Genomic DNA, 16,764 nt, shown 5'->3' on the forward strand with positions numbered 1-16,764 from the left:
TAGAGGGGCCAGGCCCTGGAACCCTTTCCCAGCGCCCTGAGCCAGCCAGCCCCCACCCTGGGCCAGAGCGGAAATGACGCCCCCTCGAGGGGAAAGGCCCAATGTCTCCTGCAACCAGAGCTGGGGTCACTCCTGTCTCCTTCCCGCCCCACTGCCCCCTCCAATGATCCCATTCTGCCCCCCTCCATAACTTTGTGCACCCTCTTCCCTGCCCTGTCACCCCCTAAAGCCACCCTCTGCCCCGCTCTGCTGTTAGGCAGCTGGGGGGCAGTTCTTTCCCTTCTCCAGGCCCCTTCCCTCCTGGATCCACCCTCTCCTCTGTCACTCCTGCCCCCCAGCCCCTGCCCCACCCTCTACTTCTTCCCTTCTGCCCCCTCCACATTACTCTCCAATGCCCCTTGCTCCTCCCTCTCCCTACCCTGTCAGCCCTACTCCTGCCCCTCCCCTCCCCTCCCCTCCCTTCAACTGCCTCTTTCAGCCCTACTCCTGCCCCTCCTCTTCTCCTCTCACCCTTATCATCCCAACTCCTGCCCCTCCCCCACTGCCTGTCACCCCCTACTCCTACCTCTCTCCCCCTACTCCTGCCCCTCCCCTTCTTCTCCCACCCTGTCATCCCTACTCCTACCCCTCCCCCATTGCCCCTCTCATCCCTACTCCTGCCCCTCCCCTCAACTACTCCTTTCACCTCTACTCCTGCCCCTTCCGCACTGCCCATCACACCTACTCCTGCCCCTCCCCTTCTCCCCCCACCCTGTCATCACTAGTCCTGCCCCTCCCCCATTGCACATCACCCCTACTCCTGCCCCGACTGCTGTCCCTCCCCCACTGCCTCTGTCTCCCCTACTCCTGCTCCTCCTCCCACCCTGTCAGCCCTTCTCCTGCCCCTCCCCCACTGCCGCTGCTGTCACCCCTACTCCTGCCCCTCCCCTTCTCCTCTCACCCTGGTCATCCCTACTCCTGCCCCTCCCCCACTGCCTGTCACCCCTACTCCTGCTCCTACCTCTCTCCCCCTACTCCTGCCCCTCCCCTTCTTCTCCCACCCTGTCATCCCTACTCCTACCCCTCCCCCATTGCCCCTCTCATCCCTACTCCTGCCCCTCCCCTCAACTACTCCTTTCACCTCTACTCCTGCCCCTCCCGCACTGCCCATCACACCTACTCCTGCCCCTCCCCTTCTCCCCCCACCCTGTCATCACTAGTCCTGCCCCTCCCCCGTTGCACATCACCCCTACTCCTGCCCCGACTGCCATCCCTCCCCCACTGCCCGTCACCCCTACTCCTGTCCCTCCCCTCAACTACCCTGTCACCCAGACTCCTGCCCCGCCCCCACTGCCCCTGTCACCCAGACTCCTGCCACGCCCCTTCTCCCGCCTCGGCCCAAGGCCCGAAACCCTGCTCCTCCCTCTCTTCTAGCCCCGCCTCCAGGCTGCCGTTGGCCGTTTGGCGCGTGCCTTGTACTAGCCTCCGTCCTTGCAGAAGCGCGGCCACAGCGACAGCTCCGCTGGGTCACGTGCGGGTGTTGGTAAGAGGAGGCCGCCGATTGGTCGGGGCTCGGGAGGAGCCGGCCAATCGAGGAGGTGAAAGCGGTGGATTGGTTGGATTTCGAAGAGGACGGGGCCGTCGGGAAGCGGCCAGCCAATTAGCTGAGAGCGAGACAGCCAACGGGCGGTGGCTCAGTGGGGGCGGTTTGAATTCGAACGACGCAGGGCGTCGGAAGAGGTTGAGAAGAGTTAAACTAGCGCAGCCGAGGCGATCGCTGGTGAGGGGCGCGCGGGACCGGACTGTCCCCCTCCCCGGTGGGGTGGCGGCGGCGGCGGCGGCGCCGCGCGCGAGCTGGACTCCCCGGGCGGAGGGAGAGAGGTCAGGTCGGGTTGTTTCTAAAGCACCGCGGGTTGAGCAGTGGAGGGGCAGAGGCAGAGCCTTGCGATGCAGATGGGCGGGGCGGGCCGGGCCGGGGAAGTTCCTGTTTCCCCTCCCCCCCACCTCTGGCATTCACTTGCCTATCTCCCCTTCTCCCCACAGGTTCACTTCAGAGCCCAGAACGCCAGCTGCTCCGCCCAGGCCAGCGAGAGTGCTGCAGTGGTGAGTGTGACTTGGGGGGAATGACCAGGGCACAGGTGCTGAATCTGCTCCCATTGGCTTGGGACTCCCTGTGTGGAAGGAGTTTGCTTGGTCTCCACTTATGGGCACCAACCAGGTCCTGCCCCTCCAGAGGGTCTCACCATGCGATGGGGTGTGCATGGGGGGAAGCTCACCGTGCTCTGGGCGCACACACAGGCATTGGGGTGTCTGTATAACACATGACTGATCAAGCCCCCTTGCTCCTTCCCAGAGGTCCCAATATGGAGCAGAAGGGGAATGCTGATGGACGGCAGGTGCTGCTTGCAGGGAAGGCCCTTTCCCAGCTGCCTGTGCCTGGCTTGAGGGCCAAGCGAGGGCACAGTGATGAGAATCAGCCTCCAACCGAACAGGTGAGATGCAGCAGGCAGATGTGAAAGGTGGTTTCTTGACCCACTTCATTTTCCTGTTCTCCAGGGCTCTGCTCCCAAAAACTGTCTCCTCTCTTCCCCTCCCACTAGAAACGTGCCCGAAGGCTCCCTGTACCAACCAGGAGGGTGGCAGCCTCCATCGCCACCTCTTGTTCCAAGGCTTCGGCAGCAGCTGCAATACCCAGGACTCAAAGAGCAGGTGAGCTCTGGGGAAGGGTGTGTGCTAGGGAATGTGGGGTATGTTTGCCTGCAGGATGCAGGGACCTTTGTGTTCATGAGACCAGGGAGCTGGCACAAGCGGTCAGATGTTCCACTGCTAATGATGATGCTTCATGTCCACCACAGGCCACCGGGCTTCCCTCCGACCAGGACTGACCATCCCAGCAGCCTCAGTCGCAGGTATTTGTGGGACTGAGGCTTTCACTCTGAGGGGGAGGATCCTTGTGACTTTGTGCCACTTGCCAAACCCAGCACTGTCATCCAGAGTTCTGTGGGACCCAGTGCTGGGAAGACTGTTGGTGGGTGGTACTTACTAGAGAGCTGAGCAGCCTTTGCTGGCTGGAAGTCCCAGGCCTCCTCTCCCTTTGGGCCCTCTCCATGGGGAGCTGTGAGCCTTGCGCTCAGCTCAACTGCGTTTCTCTGTCAAATACAATACTCCTGAATGCCACAGTTGATTGGTTCCAAGATTTGGGGGAATGTTTGAGGCAACAGTGGCCAGAACCCTAGTGACTTTGGATGATACCAGAAAACTGAAAGCTGGGGGGATGGGGGATGTAGGGCCCATGGAGTCCCTGCCATTGTTTTGACACAGCCATATCCTCTAGCACCTCTGGAATTGCCTACAGATCAAACTGCTGGTTGTTGGTGTGACCCGTGGTGCCCAGGGCAGCCCTTGTTGGAAATGCCAAGGTCAGGGCAGGCTGCAAAAGGGAGAGCAGATACTCCCAAAACTGGTGTGTAACACTGAAGTTAAACTCCCCAACCAGTCACAAACTGTGCTTTTGATCCCCTCCCCCTCCACACTGGTAATGAAGAAGCAAAAAAAGAAGTCACTCAGTCCCCTTTATTGCATTCCAGTTCTCTGGCTCCCAATTAGCACCTAGGTCTAGTACAGTGAGAAGTTATATATGCTCACATACACAAAATGTTTTTCTGACCCCAAAGGGTCAGCCATGTCACCAGGTCATTATGGGTTTGGATCTTAACCAAAATACCACACTGTCAGCCAATCCTTTAGTGCCTAAAATTAAAGGTTTATTAAAACAAAAAAAGAACAAGAAGAGAGATGGTAAAGCAGTCACATATGTACAAAGACTTTAAAGTCCATATATCAGGTTCCTAGCAGTAATGAAAAAAGGAGTACTTGTGGCACCTTAGAGACTAACAAATTTATTTGAGCATAAGCTTTTGTGAGCTACAGCTCACTTCATCGGATGCATTCAGTGGAAAGTACAGTGGGGAGATATATATACATAGAGAACATGAAACAATGGGTGTTACCATACACACTGTAACGAGAGTGATCATGGTAACACCCATTGTTTCATGTTCTCTATGTATATATATCTCCCCACTGTACTTTCCACTGAATGCATCCGATGAAGTGAGCTGTAGCTCACGAAAGCTTATGCTCAAATAAATTTGTTAGTCTCTAAGGTGCCACAAGTACTCCTTTTTCTTTTTGCAAATACAGACTAACACGGCTGTTACTCTGAAACCTAGCAGTAATGGTGAGTTTGCTGGCTTGAAAGTCCTTCTGGAATACATCCTCAGCTTGGACGGGTCATTCAGTCCTTTGTTCAGAGCTTCAGTTTGTGGCAAAGTTCCTCCAGAAGTAAAAAGCAGGATTGAAGACCAAAATGGAGAAGATGTAGCTGCCTTTTATAGTATTTTTCCATGTGGCCTGTGCTTCCATTGTTTCAAACACAAGCTGCCCAACACATGGCTTGGAAGCCTTTTCTGTCCATGGGCATGCCTATGTATGCCTTGGTGAGTTGGAAGGAATATCCTCTGCCTTCTCTCAATGGGTCAGTTGTATAGCAGATGGTCCTTAATGGGCTATCAGACCGATTCCAAACTGTCTGGGGGTGTCACCCAGAAGCATAGCCCAAGTTTAAAATACAGACATACATATCTATAACTCATAATACAAAAGGTGATACGAACATATGATTTGCCCGAGATGATGATGATGATGATATTTTTTGCAGATATCTTACATGGCATATCTGGCATAACTCATTGCAATTTTATACTATTGGTATTCATAATATCCTAAAGTGTCCCCCAGATTCCATACAGTGTCACAGTGAGCACCCATGAAACCCTTCCAGCATACTGATACCCCAGCTCATCTCTGTTCCTCCTTCCAATAACTTACACCCTGAGCATCTCCCAGATGGACAGAAGACAAATAATAGAGGTGTTTGACAATGAAGTGGGCATTTTCTGTGATATTTTTGATTCCTCTGTATGCCTTGGTTTCCCATTGTACTTTGCACTGCTATTCGGTGGGTATAAAAGGATTAGAAAGATGCTCTTGGGGGAAAAGGAGATGTGAGGTATTGCCACGTGATTGTCTGGGGTGGAATGAATGGGTCCTTAAAGGACTGGTTTAAACCCAATCCATATCAATGGTGGATGCGCCAAGACAATGGGAGCCCCAAGAACTGAACAATTGATACTTATCCACAGGAATCTCCAGCAGGTGGAACATGTGATCTCAGGATGGGTCGATGTCTTGGGGATAAGAATTGGCTGTTGGAAGAAACGGTGCAGCTCTCACCTGGGACAAGGGACAGGGACAGCCACGTTGGCTTTAATGATAGCATGGCTCTAGGGTGCCCTGGCCTGGCGGTAGCCAGGTTGAACTCTCTTAGTATAAAGGCTAATGGAAGGATTTACAGATTATGTGGGGCGGTTGACTAATACATTACCTCATTTTGGTAAGGCTGCCTGGTGTGCACCCTGAAGGGGTATAGTACAAGTCTCCCATGGGAGTCTGGCTTGGCTGGTTTCGCTATAGTGAGCCACAAAAGCCCAGACCTGGTCTATGCTAGCAAATTAGGTTGGTATAACTACATTGCTCAAAGGTGTGAAAAATCCACACCCCAGAGCGATGCAGTAAAACTGACCTAACGCCCCGGTGTAGACAGTGCTCAGTCGATGGGAGAATTCTCCTGTTGACATAGCTACCGCCTCTCAGCGTGGTGGTGTACCTACAGCATTGGGAGAACCTCTCCTGTCACTGAAGCACTACGGGGTGCAGCTGCAGCATTTTAAGTGTAGACAAGTCCACTGTTTTGGATTCTTGGAGGCCATGGCCTGTCCCTGTAGAAGAGTGTGTGGGTCCTTGGGGTCTAGCACACTAAAGGGGTTACTCCAAAGGGACTGGTTACAGGCTGGAGTATAGACCAGACCTGTGGCTGTCTGACAGGTGGTGGCAGAGAATCAGATACTGAAAGGTTTCAGTGACTAAATTGTCAATTTGCCAAGTGCCATGTTCTGTCCTTGGGGCTCCCATTGTTTTGGTGCATCCTCCATTGATGTGGGTCAGTTCCAGCCGGTCCTTTAACACCCATCTGTTCCACACTAGCCAGTTACACGACACAACGCCTCCCATCTCCTGCTCTGCCCCAAGAGCAGCTCTTGAATTATTTTGCACCTGCTGGCTAGCAATGTAAAGTACAGAGGTAAACTGAGGCACATAAAAATATTACATTTTGTCATGGGGTGCACACAGCTCCTGGCATGGGGAGAGAGGGGATTGGGGACACCCACAGAGTTATTGCAATGGAGGAGGAATGGGCAAACACCCCCTGCCATGGGGATGAGAATGGGTGGGACTCCAAAATGGGGGAGACACAACCCCTTGTGATATAGTGGAAAGGGAGCACACACAAGCCTGTGAGTTGCATGGAGTTCCGAAAAGGAGGATGAGAGGTAGTACACAGGGAGCTTAGGAGGGTGAACAGAAAGTTGCAAGGACCCCTGGGGCGTACTGGACCTCAGCCTACAAGAGCTATGAAATGTGGACCCCCTAGTTTACAAAAATGTTCAGAGTGTCCTGTTTCCTTGCACAGTGCGCTTACAAACAGCAAACATTTTCCTTGCTCAGAGTTTCCAAGTCTGCCCCTTCTGTCAGCTCTGTTTCCTCTCATAGCTACTCACAACTGCGTGATCCCATGATTTGCTGTGAAGGAGTGGGAATTATTCATAATATTTTGGATGAATATTGTGTTTGCTTCAGTTTCCCCTATGTGGTGTGTAGTTAACTAGGTCAGGGGGGTGGGGGAGGAGGAAAGATTGTTTACCCTTTGCAGCAACCCAGAGATACAGGCGGGACCAATGCCCAGCTGGTTGGGGCCCCATGCCCATGTCGATTCTCAGAAGACAATGGCCACTCCAATTATTGGCACCTAGCAATAAACAACCATGGATGGCCCACCCTCCTTAGGAAGCCAGCTGGGTATGACCAGCTCGGGGACAAAGGACTAGGGAGCAGGCAGGTGGGGTTATGTGTGGGCCCCTGGAGGCAGGAAAGAAGTTTCTGGTCAGGGATTAAAGAGGAGTTAGAGGGCTCTGGACCGACCCAGATCCACCTGACAAACTTTCCGTTGTCTGTGTTATCTAAGGATGTGCTATGCTGTGTTCCAGACATCTAATAAACCTTTCTGCTTTTACACTGCTGGCTGAGAGTCACCTAAGATCAAGGGAGCTGGGGGTGCAAGTCTTCCCCGGGTTCCAACTCAGGTGGAGTCACTATAGGGCACTCACAGTGTGAAGGAGGGGTGCTGAAGGCTCTGAGGTTTGGGTCCAGGAGGCAAGGAAGCCAAGAGGCCTACACTAGTGAGTGAGAGACCCTAAGGGGGCTGACACACTGAAGGAATTCTTCCAGGAACTGTTCAAGAGCAAGGACCTGGAGCTCCATGACACGTGCTCTCCCCTTTCCCTCTGCAGACATCGTCAGGAGGCCGGTGCCTGTGGCAGCAGTTCCAAAGATGGGTAAGGCGGCAGCAGGAGCGGCTTGATGTCAAGAAGGGGTGAAGCCAGGGATGGGGAGAGGGATAGCCCTGCTGGCTCCAGCCTCACCTGCCTCCCCCTTTCTCCCCACAGCAGCCCCTGCCCTAGCTGCAGGGAACGAAGGGAAGAAGCGGGCAGCCTGGGACCTGAAGGGCCAGTTGAGTGATATGCGGACCAAGGTGAGCAGCTACAAGGACAAGGTGCAGAGACTGGATGGGGAGAACCAGCAACTCAAGAGGCAGCTGCAGGAGCAGGTGGTTCAGAACCAGGAACTGAGCAGCCAGGTCAGGTGAGAAGCCAGAGGACTGAGGGGGAGGGATCCTAATCATTCTGGTTGGGGGGGAATGACTCCTGCCCTATCTCACCATGCCCCTACTTCTGCAGCACACTGAGCTCTGCGCTGCACACTTGCCAGGAGCAGGCACAGCAGAGGCTCCACAAGGTGATGGAGCTGTCAGACCTGAAGCAGCAACTGGAGGAGCAGGTCACCAGCCACAGCAGGACCATCAGGCAGCTGGAGGGGACCAAGCGGGACCTGTCATCCCTGCTGGAGACCAGAGAGGTAGGTCTGATCCTGGGAAGGGGGGAGATGTGATGTTAACCTCCCCCACTGGAGCCAGAGCCAGGCCAATCCAGGTTGTGTGGCTAGGGCCGGGAGAAAAGCTCAACTCTTGGTGCCTGTGCTAGGATCTCCTATAACATGCTGTACCCTCAACCTAGCTGTGCCTTGTCAGATTCCTGTCCAGTAGACAGGTTATGCACCCATTGGGTCATCTGCATGCTCTGCTCAGAGGGACCAGGCCTTATGCAGCAGCCGGTGCAGCTTCCATGCATGGGCTCAATCTGCACCTCCTAGACACAAGCTTTGTTTCCTATAGCAACAACTCAACCTTATGAAGGCTTTACATAGACCTGCTGGGACAACACTGCTTTGCTCCAGTCTCCTGGAAATTCCCTTATTGCCAGTGTCACAACCCCACCTTGCTTTCAGGACTTACTCTTGTGTCTGGCTGTTCTGCTTTAGTTATTGCCTTGCTGAGAGTGCTGCATCTCCATAAAGTGACTGCTGTCCTTGCAGGGTGTTTCAAAGGAACCTTTCCCCAGTGTTCAGGCACCCAACTCCCTTTTAAAATCCCGGCCCTAATGTTGGGCCTCTTTGATTCACTTGCACTGCAAACAAGCGCTGCTTTCTTCACCGTTGCATGCATTTCCCACAACAGCTTTTCTTGACCAGGTTATCAGCTACACTCCATGTCTAGCAAGTCTGTCAGTTAGCAGCTGGGAGTCACATGCGCTGGCTTGACCCATGGCGTGTGACATGGTCTGTTGTCTCTCCTGATGGGGGCCTGGGGCGTGTGTGTTGTGGTATCCCGAGAACTCGAAGCAAGTCTCTAGCAGTAACCCCGAGCTCCTGGTCCTGCTCCAGGTGAAGCTAAAGCTGGTGGAGGATGGCCTGGCCCAGAGGGAGTGTGAGAACAAGGAGCTGAGAGGCCAAGTGGCAGCCCAGCTGCAGGTCATGACCCAGCAGGAGGAGCGGCTGCACCATCTGGAGATGGAGAGGAGGAGGCTGCATAACCTGGTGCAGGAGCTCAAGGTGACAGGAAGCTCTCATTCTGCCCCACCTCAGGGAGGTGGAGGGAATTAGGGCAGGACACCATGCAGGAGGGCGGGGGTGGGGGCTGGAAGAAGATAAGATTGCGAGGGACAGCTGGTGGGAGCTGGGGACAACCTTCCCCACACTGGACTGACATGTCTCCTATCCCCAGGGTAACATCCGTGTGTTCTGCCGTGTGCGGCCCCTGCTGGCCTGGGAGGAGAGGCAGACGGGACTGGAACACCTGCACTTCCCCCTGCAGGACAACAAGGCCCTGGTGCTCTCCAAAGTGGAGGAGGTGAATCCAGGGGCTGGGGCACAGCTAGCCCTGTCTTTGTGATGGGCCATGGCTAGCCCTCTGGCTGTGCATTGGCTGATATTCAGGGCAGTCACTGTTTGGGCATGGCATTAGTGTGGTTAAGTTGGGGAATGCTGGTGCAATCTACAACTTGCACACTACATGGGCACTAGCTTTGGGCAATTCCCCCTGCAGAGATCCTAAGTCATCCACCTCAGCCCCAAGCCAAGGAGGGGCTGACTTTGCTTCTGATGTGCTGCTGCTTAAATGTAGGGCCCCTGTGCTTGGGGCCTTGAAAACCTTGCTGGCACCTCACAGCCCAGCTGGGCCTGCTGCCTCGAGAGCAGCCTTTTCACACGTCTAGGAGCTAGCATTTTTCTGAGCGACAGGCCATAGGTCTTTGCGCATGAACATCTGAAGGAGGGTGAATTATAGTGTAGATGGTGCACAGACATTTATGCATGAGACTCCCAGTGACAGAGAGTTCCTGCTGCAATGCCCTTGGGGCAGTGCTTCCCATGGCTAGTTCTTTCCCTGTTAACTACTTGCATCTTATCTGTAGCCTGAATTTGTCTGGCTTCAGCTCCCGGCCACTGGTTTCTCCTACTGCCTCTGTCTGCTAGCTTAGAGCCTTCTGCTCTCAAATATATCCATATATGTATGTGGAGACCATGATCAAGTCTCCTCTGAGCCTTCCCTTCAATAAACTGAATAGAGGGAGCTCCTTCAGTCTCTTACTGAGGCAGGTTTTCCAGCCTTCAAATCATGTAGCTTTTCTCTGAACCTTTCCCAGTTTGTCATTATCCTTTTTGAAGTGTGGCTGCCAGATCTGTACAGCGTGTCCAGTAACAGCCACAGATGCTGCATGGAGAGGCGATAAACCTCATTCCCCCCAACCCCCGCCCCAATTTTCTGGCAGCATGTTAGAAACCTGGGGCCACCTCTGAAGGGTTCGTTAATCTCAAAATCAGCCGAGCAACCAAGTAGTTCCATTATCACCCTGCACCCACCAGTGCTGAATCTCACCTGCTATTGAACCGCCCCTTCACCCTGCCTGGCTTGGACCCTCTGCAGGTCCTCACGACCACCTCTTCCCTCAAAGAACCCTCTGCAATCACTGCCCCTCATTACCACTCTGGGGACTTCCCATCAGAGGCAGCTGTCTATTCCCCCAGTCCAGGCCTGGGGTCCTGGGAATGAGTCCTATAGTCTGACCCACATGTCTGTCTCTCCCTCCACACAGTCCCACTTTGGGCGTGACCGCAAGGGTGATGTGAAATATGATTTCATCTTTGACCGGGTGTTCTCCCCTGCTTGCTCCCAGGAGGAGGTGTTTGAAGAGATTGCGCTGTTGGTGCAGGTACAGAGTGGGGCACAGGACTTGGGGGATTGGGAGTCTGGGGGTTACCCCCATAATGACCACTTCCTTCTCCCTCCCTGCAGTCCGCTCTGGATGGGTACAATGTATGCATCTTTGCCTATGGGCAGACAGGCAGTGGTAAGACCTATACCATGGAGGGGCCGGACGACATGAGCCCTGAGACTATGGGCATGATTCCTCGGGCTGTGCGGCAGGTCTTCCAGGGGGCACAGGAACTGGAGCCCAAGGGCTGGCAGGTGAGTGAGCATCCCACTCTGCCCTTCGTGACTGCCCCCAACCCTGTGGCTCTGGCAGCATACCTGGTCCCCCCACAATCTCATGGTTATGATGTTGTTTCTATCTCCGACACACACCCCAGTACCGTTTCACGGCAAACTTCCTGGAGATCTACAATGAGTCGCTGCGAGACCTGCTGGTGGGGCGGCCAGAGCGGGGCGCCGAACTGGAGATCAAGCGGGTCAGCCAGAGCAGTGAGGAGCTGCATGTTCCGAACCTCCGCTATGTGCCTGTGGACTCCGAGGATGAGGTGAGCTGAGACATGGGTGTGCTGGAGCCAGCGGGTTTAGGAGTTGTATTGACCCCACCAACACACCCTGCATCCCCCAGGTGCTGAAGCTACTGCAAACAGCCAAGGCCAACCGCTCCGTGGCAAAGACGGCTCTGAATGACCGCTCCTCCCGCAGCCACAGCCTTTTCCAGCTGCGCATTGAGGGCTGGAACCGGAGCCGGGACCTTCACAGTGTCTGTGAGTGTGGCAGGTGGTGGCTGGGGCTGCCAGAGAATAACTGGAAGGCAGGACTGGGGGAGCATTGGTTGCTAGGACCACCTGTGGTGTGGTTGCCCTGCCATATGTGGGAGAGCTGGGTGAGGTGCCCTCTCCCAGGCCTGTCTCATATCCGTTCCCTCTCCCTTCCCTGAAGCGGTGCTAAGCCTGGTGGACCTGGCAGGCAGCGAGCGGCTGGACAAGTCCTTCTCGAAGGGGGAGCGGTTGAGGGAGACCCAAGCCATCAACACTAGCCTCTCTACGCTGGGACTGGTCATCATGGCGCTTTCCAACAAGGTAACCGCTAGGACACCCCATGCCCCATTATCACCAGTCTCTTCCCCTCTTTCCCCAGGGCCAGTGGTCATAGTGCTGTAAGCAATGTAACATACCACCTGCATGCACCTCACTGCCCCCTCCCTCTCCCCCAGCCCTTCCCTGCCTAGTATAGGGGAGACACAGTGAGGCTGGGGGCTGTCTGAGGTACATGGTATGGAATCTCCCTGCCCAGGGGTACCAACATGCCCCCTCCTCATAGACAGTGGGGAGCTGACTCCTGTCTTCCCACTCTGCAGGAGCCCCACATACCCTATAGGAACAGCAAGCTCACCTACCTGCTGCAGAACTCGCTGGGGGGCAACTCTAAGATGTGAGTAACAATGGGGGGGCAGTGGGAATAGTAGGAGTGTGGGGGAGGGATGAGGCAGAGATGTATGGAGAAGGATTTAGCATCAAGGTGGAGGGCAGGGCTATGAGGGACGTTGTATGGACAGGGTGTGGAGGGAGTCTAAGAGGAAGGGAATGTGCAGGGACACCAGGTGCTGGGGGTAGTGCCAGAAGAGGGCTTCTGCGGCTCCCCTAACCTCTGCTCCTCCCCTTTCCAATGCCCCCAGGCTGATGTTTGTGAACATCTCTCCGCTGGAGGAGAACTTGTCAGAGTCCCTGAACTCCCTGCGCTTTGCCAGCAAAGTAAGTGACTGACTGGTGTGCGGCTGAGGCAGATGGAAGGGGGTTACCATGCCGCAGCTTCCCACTCAACTCCATCTCTCTTCCTTCCAGGTGAACGAGTGTGTCATTGGAACAGCCCAGGCCAACAGGAAGTGAAGGGTGTCACCATCCCAGCTTGGCTGCACGGTGCAGCTGGAGCCCTGTGGGAGCAACGCTTTCTGCACCCCACCGGGGCTGTGGGGTGGCGTGTGTGGCTTATCTTGCGTCTTGTTTTTAATACTGGTATGGACTCAGCATGAGTGCTGGAAATAAAATGTCTTTTACAGCTGCTGGCTGCATGCACTTGTGGGGAAACCCAGCTGTCCAAGCTGCAAGATGGGTGCAGTGGGCTATCAGCTGGGCCTTGGCTGTATTGTTATCAGCCAGAACCAGGTCACTCTGGACATGGCCCTCCCTGTGTGAGGTCCTCTTTGCTGTTCATCCAGCTGCTCAATCTCCCCATTCCACTGCCAGCTTCTCCTGCCCCCGGCAGTTATGCCCCCCAGCTCCACTCAAGGGCAGGGCCGCTGCATGTCTGTGAGGGGAGGTCACAGCTGTTCGTTCGTCTTCAGGAGTGTAGGCTCGGTCCCGCTTTCCCCTGTGAGTTTCGGCAAGCACGACTGGGCTCTGCTGAGTATGCACCAGTGGCCGTTCCTGCTTCCGTACACAGCCATTAGTGGCTGCCATATTTTTGTACAGTTTACACGCGACTGGCGTGGACTGGAGAGCCCGAAATAGCTAGCACAGGATAGGGCAATAGGCCCGGTTGATGGTTGGAACAAAACTGCGCAGGCGTGAAAGGTACCCACCATAGGCTGCTGAGCGGGAGTGCCATCTTCTCTGGGAGAGTCTGAGCAGCACATGTGTAAACACAGCTGTCAGATGCCATCTTGTCACTTGGCTTTATTCAAGCCATGCGTGTGCTCTAAGCAGGCTTGGGCGGTGCTAGGAAAGGTTTGAGCCGTGTAAAGCTCCATGTTGTATGGCAGCTCATCCGGTCCAGTCCAGCCCCTCTCCCTAAATGGAACAATCGTCTCTACCTGACCCCCTGAGCAGTGCTGCCAACTCCACGTAGGAGGAAGTCCACCAGACTAACCTTGAGAAGTTGCTAGATATAGCTGTTTAAGCACTCAGAAGGAGTCAAAAATGTCTCTGAATAAAATTTCCAGAGAATGCAACAGAGAATTATACACACACAGTGTGCGTGCACGCCCAGGTGTGTGTAGTCACAAAATCATTCACAAGCAGCTCAACAGTGTTAATAAAATCCATTCCATGCTCTTCTTACTACATTCTGTTAGACACCAAGTCAATATTATCTCTCAACTGAGCATGTCCTCAGAAGGAATGGCATTCCAGGGCTGCTTGGGCTGAGATCACTATAATCTGCAGGTGATGGGAAAAAAAGCTTGTTTTAGCCAAATGTGTTCTTTCTTGCTGTTCTGTAGTAGGTAGCACACCCTGTAATGTAGGGAAAGATGGCTAATGAAGTGCAGGTTAGCCATCAAGGAGAGCTACATGAATGGAAGGTGGGGTGGGATGAGACAGGGCCATATGCCTCAATGGGGTGGGGGCGCCATGTCTCCAGGAATTAAGCCTTTATTAAAGGATCAAAGGTGGAGCTACCTTGATTGGCTCCCCTTTACTCCTTCCCCTGGCTTGGCCTGGGGTTAGCTCCCCAGCTGTTTTTAGAAATCAAACCCTGGAAGCTGGGGGAGATGCTGGGCTATGACCTGCTAAGTGTGTCTGACTGGTAGGAAGGACCCTCTGCTTTGGGGCTAATGAATATTGCTCTTTTAATCAGGTGTGTTGCATTGATAAAGCAGTGCCATGTTACGGCAATGCTGGGGTTTTTTTGTTTGTTTTTCTCGTGCTTTTAATGTCAACAATTTGAGCCAGAGGGGACTTGCAGGAGGAGGAGGAGGAGGATTTACATACCTTAGCTGTATGGACTTTGCTGTTTTGTCTATCTGTGAGTCCAATTTCCAGGGGCAGAACCCCTCCTGGCCCTAATTCAGTGTTCTCCCCCTTTCTGAGCCTACTCAGCAGAGGGCTTAAGGTTTGTATGTGAGCCAGGGGCTCTCTGCTCATTGGGAACAGCACTCTGCCCAGGTTGCTTAATTTCAGCCCAGCATGAGGGAACAGAACAGTCTAGTGCCCCCGATAGGTGGCTGGCACCGCACCCCCCCACCCCCCCAATACATGGAATGGAACAGTCTGGCCCTCTCCCTCAAGGGGCAACAGAGCAGCCCCAACCTTTCTCCCATGGGACGGGACAATCTCGCATGGGTCCCGCTGACTGGCAGAATGGGATTACGTAACATAAGAAAAACAAAGGCACTTTCTGTACAGGAAAATGGCTGCGCCCACTTATATCCTTAGATATTTTTAAGGTCAGGCTTGACAAAGCCCTGGCTGGGATGATTTAGTTGGGTATTGGTCCTGCTTTGAGCAGGGGGTTGGACTAGATGACCTCCTGAGGTCCCTTCCAACCCTGATATTCTATGATTCCCTTCTGGTAACGGGGGGGCGTACAAGAAGATGGCGGCGAGGACAGGAGCGTATCTTGTCCTGTTCGCTCATTGGCTTGGTGTAAGTGACACCCTTGTCACGGCTCCAGACTCCGAGACAGTCCCTTGCTCTGATTGGGCTGCAGCTCCAGAATCTATCACTGTACGCAATCATGGCGGTGCCTGCTGGTGACAAAAGGCCAGTTCCGGTCTTGCACAGTCCAGGGAGGAGGGAAAATTGTGCTGGGCTTCGGAGAAGGACCGAGGAGACGTGTGAGCACTGGAGGTGGGGGCGGGGCCTGGGATGTCTGTGCGGGCCTGGAGTCGGGGAGTTTGGGAGACGGGGCGCTTGGGCTGTGGAGGATATGTGGGGTGGGGGAGGTAGATAGGGCCCTGGGGGAGTGGAGGATCTTGGGGGGGGGGGGGAATAGGGGTGAGGGGAGGGGATTGGGGGAGGGGTTAATGGTAGGGTTGGAGTATGGTTTGGTTTGGGTTAGGGTTTAGGGGTGAAGGTGAGGTTTGGGGTAGGGTTCAGGTTTAGGGCAGTGGTCCCCAACCTTTCTTGTGGGGATAGCATATTGCTATTCCCTAAAGACTGTAGTGGGCATGTCATAAATATAAAGGGAAGGGTAAACACCTTTAAAATCCCTCCTGGCCAGAGGAAAAACATTTTCACCTGTAAAGGGTTAAGAAGCTAGGAGAACCTCGCTGGCACCTGACCACAATGACCAATGAGGAGACAAGATACTTTCAAAGCTGGAGGGGGGGAGAAACAAAGGGTCTGTGTCTGTCTGTGTGATGCTTTGGCTGGGGACAGAACAGGAATGGAGTTTTAGAACTTAGTAAGTAGTCTAGCTAGATATGCGTTAGATTCTGTTTTCTTTAAATGGCTAAGAAAATAAGCTGTGCTGAATGGAATGGATATTCCTGTTTTTGTGTCTTTTTGTAACTTAAGGTTTTGCCTAGAGGGATTCTCTATGTTTTGAATCTAATTACCCTGTAAGGTATTTACCATCCTGATTTTACAGAGGTGATTCTTTTTACTTTTTCTTCTATTAAAATTCTTTTAAGAAACTGAATGCTTTTTCATTGTTCTTAAGATCCAAGGGTTTGGGTCTGTGGTCACCTATGCAAATTAGTGAGGATTTTTATCAAACCTCCCCAGGAAAAAAGGAGTAAGATTTGGGAGGATTCTGGGGGGAAAGATGAACTCTTTCTCAGTAACCAGTGTTAGATGTTTGGTGGTGGCAGCAAAAGTCCAAGGGCAGAAGGTAAAATAGTTTGTACCTTGGGGAAGTTTTAACCTAAGCTGGTAAAAGTAAGCTTAGGAGGTTTTCATGCAGGTCCCCACATCTGTACCCTAGCATTCAGAGTGGGGAAGGAACCTTGACAGGGCGTCAGACACCCTGCCACCAGAAGCGGCAGCCACAAGATGTGTCACAATCAAAATGCCGCTGAGAAACGGCAATGCGTTGGGGACCCCGGTTTAGGGTTGGGGTTACGAGTTAGGGTGGGGTTCTTGTTGGGGTTTAGGGGTAGGGTTGTTAGGGTCAAGGGTTAGGGTTCGGTTTGGGGTTAGGGTGGGGGTAGGGTTGTGGGGGTAGGGTTAAGGGTTTAGGGTGGGTTAGGGGTTGGGGTTAGGGGCCGTTGAGGTTTAGGGTTAGGGGTCGGGTTTGGGGGTAGGGGTGAGGGTTATGGTTAAGGTTAAGAGTTAGGGTTG

General features: G+C 53.8%; 1 protein-coding gene across 3 annotated transcripts; it reads left to right on the top strand.

Moving 5' to 3' along the window:
• The first annotated feature begins 1,620 nt into the window (after nt 1-1,620).
• On the top strand, nt 1,621-12,820 carry KIFC1 (kinesin family member C1). 3 transcript variants are annotated; one of them, XM_048818161.2, is made up of 18 exons: nt 1,621-1,759; nt 2,023-2,082; nt 2,333-2,471; nt 2,580-2,688; nt 2,835-2,888; nt 7,449-7,493; nt 7,605-7,800; nt 7,896-8,073; nt 8,938-9,105; nt 9,278-9,403; nt 10,647-10,763; nt 10,847-11,020; nt 11,143-11,310; nt 11,391-11,529; nt 11,705-11,844; nt 12,123-12,196; nt 12,441-12,516; nt 12,607-12,820. In XM_048818161.2, exons 3-18 carry the CDS (start codon nt 2,343-2,345, stop codon nt 12,649-12,651), a joined length of 1,938 nt encoding a protein of 645 aa, XP_048674118.2. In that variant the 5' UTR covers nt 1,621-1,759; nt 2,023-2,082; nt 2,333-2,342; the 3' UTR covers nt 12,652-12,820. The 3 variants fall into 3 exon arrangements, with proteins under 3 accessions (XP_048674118.2, XP_048674119.2, XP_048674117.2); XM_048818160.2 differs by having other exon boundaries at nt 1,673-1,860; XM_048818162.2 differs by lacking the exon at nt 2,835-2,888 and having other exon boundaries at nt 1,672-1,860.
• The last annotated feature ends 3,944 nt before the right edge of the window (nt 12,821-16,764 follow it).

Source organism: Caretta caretta, chromosome 14 (assembly GCF_965140235.1).
Source record: "Caretta caretta isolate rCarCar2 chromosome 14, rCarCar1.hap1, whole genome shotgun sequence".
Lineage (NCBI taxonomy): Eukaryota > Metazoa > Chordata > Testudines > Cheloniidae > Caretta > Caretta caretta.